General features: G+C 39.5%; 1 protein-coding gene across 1 annotated transcript in view; it reads right to left on the bottom strand.

The window, feature by feature from the left end:
• Window positions 1-346: 346 nt before the first annotated feature.
• The window catches only part of LOC104542491 (matrix metalloproteinase-27-like), an 8,064-nt gene continuing 916 nt past the window's right edge, over window positions 347-7,494 (bottom strand). The window contains exons 3-10 of the mRNA XM_010186826.1: window positions 6,871-7,019; window positions 6,645-6,773; window positions 4,501-4,662; window positions 4,205-4,328; window positions 3,359-3,489; window positions 2,982-3,141; window positions 760-863; window positions 347-555 (exon numbers count right to left, since the gene is read on the bottom strand). Coding sequence (XP_010185128.1) covers window positions 455-555; window positions 760-863; window positions 2,982-3,141; window positions 3,359-3,489; window positions 4,205-4,328; window positions 4,501-4,662; window positions 6,645-6,773; window positions 6,871-7,019 — 1,060 coding nt within the window. The 3' untranslated portion in view covers window positions 347-454. The remainder of the gene's footprint in view (window positions 556-759; window positions 864-2,981; window positions 3,142-3,358; window positions 3,490-4,204; window positions 4,329-4,500; window positions 4,663-6,644; window positions 6,774-6,870; window positions 7,020-7,494) is intronic.

Genomic DNA, 7,494 nt, shown 5'->3' with positions numbered 1-7,494 from the left:
GAGAACAGAAAAACAGGTGATTAATAAAAAGCCTGGCTCTTGAAGAAGATTGGAGAGAAAAGAAGAAAAATACCAACATTGTATGTTGGAAGGATATTAGCATATTAACCTGATGTCTGTCACACCTCGGAAATATAGAGCACCTTCAATAGATGAAGCAGAAAATAGTTGACATCAGCCTAAAATTGTTTATTGCCAAAATATTTGAAAACCCTTCTGGAGTATAAAATAATAATGTTGGACATTTTGTACTTAATCAAGAGAAAACAATGCAGTTTTGCTCTAGCCTTTGGAGATACTATTAGAGCTGTCATGCTGATTTACTAAAATAGTAGACATATGTGAAAACTAGTCCTGTTGACTTTTCTGTATAGTAGCGTACATGTGAACAACCTTTGAGAAATCTAAAATGATTTTTACCGTCTTTTGCTGTGTGTAAGAAAGTTCAATGATATTAACAGTTAAACCAGCTGTTACTCTTAGTTTCACGAATAACTTTTTTAGCAGTAGGGTCAAACTCCCACTGCTTCGATCCATGGAAGAAGTAGAAAAATCCTGGAAATAAAAATGTAAAGCATTTTGTTACGGATATAAGAAATAGCTTCATTCTGACAAAGCAGAGAGCATCTTTGTGCGCACAGGAGAGCATTTCTTCAGTTCTGCCTTTGGCAGGATACAGCAATAATGACATTCATCATAACTCCAGACTTATGTTCTTCACAAGCATAGAGATTTTAGTTAAAAACTCATTTCATGTACCTCTCTGTTGGAAAACAGCATCAACCTTCTGGCTAATTCCTGGAAAGTCACCGACTGTCTGTCTAGGATACCCCTTCTCCATGGACTGGCTGTGTTCATCATACCTAAATCATATGAAGGGAGACAGGTAATTTTACAGAGTTTAGCCATCAATTCTGCAAAGAATTGAGCAGCTGCTGAAAGGCGTCCACTATCTGCAGTTCAACCATTTTCACTGGGGTTGCAGAAAGTTATATTCTCGCATAAAAGTCTGCAAGATGCTGATGTGACGTTGCTAATTCTTTGCTGATAAAGGCAGGCACAGCTCCAAAGAAGCATCTGGAGTGAGACAAATTGAAGGAAGACCCACATTTTTGACAGCAGGGAAAGGATTTACAGGCAGGTCATGGAAACTGGCTGGGTTGATTCCTGTTATAGTGACTGCACGTATTTATTGCATGAATTTTAAACTTCTCTTAGATTTTGATATAATATTGCACATAGTCCTCTACCAGCTGACAGATTAAGATGAAGAAAAGGAAGCTAACTTATTTCAGATGCAATCAAGTTCTTAACTGAGCCAGGCCAGCACTGTGCCCACGTGGCCAGAAAAGCCAATGGCATCTTGGCCTGTATTAAAAACAGTGTGACCAGCAGGTCCAGGGAGGTGATTATCCCCCTGTACTTGGCACTGGTGAGGCCGCATCTTGAGTACTGAGTTCAGTTCTGGGCCCCTCACTATAAGAAAGATGTTGAGATTCTGGAGCGTGTTCAGAGAAGAGCCACAAGGATGGTGAGGGGTCTGGAGAACAAGTCTTATGAGGAGCGGCTGAGGGAACTGGGGTTGTTTAGCCTGGAGAAGAGAAGGCTGAGGGGAGACCTCATCACCACCTACAACTACCTAAAGGGAGGTTGTAGAGAGGTGGGTGCTGGTCTTTACTCCCAGGTGATGGAGGATAGAACAAGGGGAAATGTCACCAAGCTGTGCCAAGGGAGGTTCAGGTTAGAGGAGGAACTTCTTTACTGAGAGGAGAGGGTCGTCAGAAGCTGGAACAGGCTGCCCTGGAACAGGCTGCCCAGGGAGGTGGTGGAGTCACCATCCCTGGATGTATTTAAAGAGCGGGTAGATGAGGTACTTAGGGATATGGTTTAGGGGGTAGACAGGAGCAGTTGGACGTGATGATCTTGGAGGTCTTTTCCAACTGAGCGATTCTGTGATTCTGTGATTCTGTGTGATTCTATAAGATGATGCTGAATCTGAGGGCTGAAAGGAGGACCTAAAATGTTCTTGAAGATTTGAGGAACCCTCTCAGGAAAAAAACAAACAAACAAGCAAGCCTTTGTTTTACTTCTCCTTGGACAGCAGAAATACTTTTTGCAGGGATATGAGACTGAGAGAATGAGTTACTAGATAAGAAATCCCTGCTGTGGTTTTCTTACATGCCTTTGTCTTGTGACCGAGGCAGTAAAATAACAATGCGTGACATTGTACATACTCTTTCCAAAACTATCAAAAACAAAGGACAGGAAAAAACACGCAGCTCAAAATCAAGCTGACACTCTATGTCTCACTGAGGAATCCCACAGTTAGTCGTGATAAAGTCCATTTGACCCACGCATCCTCCTGGCTGCCTGCAGAAGGCCTTTGCAGTAGTTGTCCTTGCACGCAGGAGGAATCTATCAGCATCCCAAAGACAACTTTTTGCTTCTGTTTGCCTTGTATGTGGGTATCAAGAAACATTTATGCCAGGATTGGGAACAGGATTTAAAAGAAGCACATTGCAAATCTGATGCTAACCAAAGAAAGGAAAATTAACCATTGATTCTATCTCTCTGAAAGAGATAAAATTATTCAGGACTTTTCAGAAGTCAAGGAACCCTGCATAAGCCATCCCAGCAACCTTCTGCTAAAGGAGGTTACAGATCTTTATTTTCTAGAGATACGTTAGTCTATTGTATTTGTATAAATTCTCTGCATGATGGAATTTTTTCATCTTCCAAGCATAATGCATCAAAATGGGTCCATATCTTGAATGCCTGCTTCAGGACACCCTTAAACCCTCAAAAGTCAAAGCTATATTCTGGAGTCCAAGAAACTTTTATTTGAAAAGTAGGATTGCAATAGTTAATTAGTTACCTATAGTTACCTAAAGATCTACTTTCTCTTACCACATAGAAAATTTTAATTGTATTCAGATTATATTAGATTCAATCATAAGAAAATATTTGTTAATTTTTCTTACCTCCAGTATTTGTCACCTACGAAAAAGTCTGTTTTCCCTGTATTTTTATTACAAACAGCTGCATCTATTTTCTTGACACCTTTAGGGAAGCCCAGTGTGTTGATATTCTTTGGGTAACCAAGCAACACTTGATATCCACTGATAACCCAGAATTTATTACCTGTTAAAAAATATATCTAGTTTGACCAGTGATTTTGAGACACTAAAAGAAAAAATTCACTACTTTAGTATATGTTGTAGGAAAACTAGGTTAAATGTGATAAGTTTTTTTTATTTATTTGAGAAGTTATTTCTATGCACATATTGGTTCCCTTACTTCCTCTCATCTTCCCACAGAATTAAAGGTAAGAAAATTTAAAGAAAATCTCATACTTCACCTTTGAAAAATAGTATCTGATCTTTCATGTTCTCATACGCAGCTTGAATACCAGATGGCAGCATTGGCCAGAAGGTAGAAATTAATTCAACTTCGACTTCTGAGTTATCAGGATAGACTCGCCATAAATGCCTGATTTAAATGTGAAATAGCTTTTGTAGTAAATAATAAACCACAGACATTTCTGTATATGCATGAGAATGTGAACAACATTGTGACTTACAAGCTCATTCTTGTCAGTGGAGCTACCTGAGTCGATGTGTCAGAAAGGAAAACACTCCCCTTGGTGGGATCTGAGGCTTTTTAAAAATTCTGGCTTCTTTCTGGAATTACCCTTTACTTTGGTATGACTGATTAATGGTATCAGTTACAAGTAGCTGAAAAATACTGGTTGTTCCTGTACCATATAATAAGAGAGTTACAGGGTCCCAAGTGAGGCTGACTCTAAGTTATTCCCTGTATACCTGGATGACTTTGGGCTTGCATATGTGACTGGAGGAGAGACTGGTACAACTGTATCATAGAAAATACAAATTTCTTAGGAAATGGTTGCAGCATTTATTCATGTCACTGCTTGGTGTGACTACCTATACATTTGGGAATAAAGCTTTATTGAGACTAAAATGTTTTCTGGACAAAAATGAAGCATGTTTTTTCAGGGGATCCTGAAAAATATTAATAAAACTCGTATCAGCTAATAGTTTTATTTCCATGAACTGAAATCTATCCATTTGTCTCATTATAAATCCCATAATCATAGTATTGTGAACCACAATAGTATTCAGTCTTTGTAGAAATCACAAAAAAACCACAACCTTACAGAAACAAATGACATATCAGTATTTACCTGCCCTTTAGAAAAATGACTTCTCGGCGGAGTGTAGTTATAGCATCGAAAGACATCTGAAAGCCACAGGTTTTAGGTGACGTAGGGGTGGCTGGCCTTTTATCTGCGGCATTTGGTTTAGATCCTAAGGGGGACATTTTAGAAAGGAAACAGGAAATCTGTAGAAACATTAAGGTTTTTGCATATAAATACATTTTTGATCTTATGAGAATAAAATTATTTTTATGATGAAACTTTGTGAAAGAGAATATTTATCTCCTGTTCACTTCTTCTTTTAAGCCATGGATTTTACTCACCATAAATAGACTGAATCCCACTTATATCATCTGGAGACAGGGGAGATTCACTGAGGGTGACGTAGGCGTAATTGGGGAACATCAAGGCCCTCTGGTCATTAGAATGTGAGAGACCTAGTGCATGGCCAAACTCATGAGCAGCAACGAGGAACAAGTTGAACCCTTAAAAATTGAGAGAAAAACACAGATCAGTTTAATTTTGGTCTGCAAATGGCTGATACACTGTGAATACAGCGGGGCCATCACTCAGTGATGTTTTTCATACTCTATATCGAAATTCACTAGGGTATGCACATGAACAGGTAGTAAACATATTTTATATAGAATAAGGTCGTATTCTTCTCTCACCATAAGGGAGGGACTTGTGGCCCACTTTCCTGCTGTTCTTCCTTTTAGCTACTGTAAGCATGTGTATGGCATGAGTGGATATCTGGGGGTGAGTGTGGGTGCAGCTCTGAGGAATGTTCTGGCAGGGTTTCCTGGCTGAGCTAGAACAGGTTAGATAGTGAGTCAGATCACACTAACAGCTCTCCAGGGCAAGGATAAGATGATGCACTCTGCTCACTTGAGGTATCAAAGTGTCACTCTGTCTGTCACCCTCTCTCCTACAAACCTGAGAAAGATGAGATCATGAATAGATGAGGAAAAACATAATCTTGAATAAATTTAACTGAATGAATTAACTTTTTATTGTTAGGACTTTCAAGTGTACGTGTTCTTTATAGCCTTGTCAAATAAAATATCAGTTTAAAATACTATGCTTACACATGCTCATTCCCAGTGAAATATGTTGACATGGTAAATCGATAAAAATTGGATTTCCTTCAAGATGCATTCCTCCAAGTAACACGCCTTTCTGAATTAGGGAAGAATGATCATCTGCCCTGTAGAGCAAGAGCCAGAAATATCAACAGACTTAGTGAAGATCACAAGTTTGTGGCAGAGCAGAGGACTGATCATTGCCCAATAACAGCTGGCTGAAGCCAAGGTTTCCATTTCCCTCAAAAACAAAGTCTCAATTTTTCCACAAGTATTTCCAGTCTTCCCCTCTCACGAGTCCTTCAAGCTCTCCAATGAGTGCTGCAGTGCCTGGCCACTGAAGCTGGGCTGTTGAGGAACAGCAGCAAAACTGGGGTTGACCCATTCGGTCCCACCATGGTGGAAACATTTCATTTTATCAGTGTGACATGTTCACACTTTATCCTTCATTTTTTTTCTACCACAGTAAACCCACATCGCTTCTCCTCATACAGTACTCTTACAGCACCTTCCTATTTGTTAGCTCCATGCCTTTTCTGCAATGTGACCTCTTTTCTCCTACTGCAGTTATCCTCTGCAGTTTTCCATCCCAAAAACTGGATGAGAAAAGAGTCTAAAGTACAACAGAGTAATGTGGCTGTGTACTGACAGGTCTGTCAGAGGCAGTATATGCTGTATGGCCAGCCTGGAGGTTGAGGGGAGCAGACAGGTACCATCTATCTGGTTGAGCACTCAGTGTTCCTCTCTGGAACACGTGGCACATGTCTGCAGTCAGTTCTACATGCTGCATCTCAGTCCGTGAGTGGCCTGAACAGAACTTTTAGACTCTCAGGTGCTGGCAGAGAGCTGAAATTGTTTGGAGAACACTATCATGTATAAGCTCATCCTAGCTTGAAAGCAGAGTAAAGCTGTAACAGCCTGTAATTGGACTTGGTACTATTAGTGAAGAGTCTTTGTTATCAGTGGTGTTTGTAATGTTTTTTTAAGTAGGGGGGGACGGGTCTGGGGGCTGCTGCAAGGCATGGTGTTCTTCCTCTGCAGTCTGTGGTGATGCCAGGAGGGGAAAAAGTCAGAAAGCTTTCATCATGGATTGTGAAACTTTGGTGTGAATGGGTCCTGCCAACCTGCAGGTAAGAGTGATCCATGCCTGTAACATTCATATCTGAACAGGATTGTCCCCTTGGTATCTTTACCAGTGTTAAATAAGAACTAAAGTAGATCAAGCTGATTTTACATCAGTGTCATTTTAAGTAGTCCAGTTGGAGGATGACCTGTAATATCCTCAAACTGCTCTTATGGTTAATACTGTGTTTCATCTGACTGTAATAAAATCAGAAAAGAATTTATCCATCAGTGTAACACTTTGGAAACCTTTTTTTACCTACCAGCTGAGCCTGTGGTCCAGTGTTCATCCTCATCAAAGTGTATATCACCACCAAAACCATTACCAGGTGGAAAGGCGTGAGCGAGGATACCAAGGGGTCCATCAAAATAACGAGGGCAATGTCCATGAGCTAAATAATATGATGTTGAAACAATGTTCAATATATGTCATGATTATTGGAAAATATTTACATTAATCTTACTGTTGGCATGCAGTCAACATATTACCTTTGGTCCCAAAAGCAATCATTATATCTGCGATTCCCTCATGAATACGAGTGAAAATCAGTGGGCTGACAGTGCTCCACACTTTAAATGCCTTCTGGATTGCTTTATCCACATCCTCTTTGCTCATATCTGGTGTGTAGATCACAATTCTACAGTTATGAAAGTTCAAGTAATAATATTTAGTGTTTGCAGAAAAAAAATCTCTAATATTATTAAGATGATGAACAGAGACATATAAGAAGCAATTTGATTTGTAATCCAATAGGCCTCAAAATCCATATTGTACCAGGTAAGTTTGAGGAATGTGTTAACTGTCAAACATATCTTTTTCAAAATAATAATTGTGCAAACGGTACCAGTTTTTCTCAAAATGGCCCTTAGCCAGGAGAGTGTCTCTTGAGCATGAAGAAAATTGTCTCCTCAGGTTTCTGTGACTACTAAACTGTTAGTCTTAGCAAATTTTTAAGATAAAGGCACTTGTGCAGAATGCAATTATTATTTCTGTTTGGCTCACAGAATATTTGACAGAAGTGATGCATGACAATAGTGATACTATGGTTGACTCAGAAAATGTAAAATACTCAGCTTGACTCTCAGAAATTCCTCTCAGGAATATGCATAGCT

Source organism: Mesitornis unicolor, unplaced genomic scaffold (assembly GCF_000695765.1).
Source record: "Mesitornis unicolor isolate BGI_N332 unplaced genomic scaffold, ASM69576v1 scaffold5006, whole genome shotgun sequence".
Taxonomy (NCBI): Eukaryota; Metazoa; Chordata; class Aves; order Mesitornithiformes; family Mesitornithidae; genus Mesitornis; species Mesitornis unicolor.
Note: the sequence above shows the minus strand (reverse complement) of the source record. Positions and strands in the feature narration are given on the sequence as shown.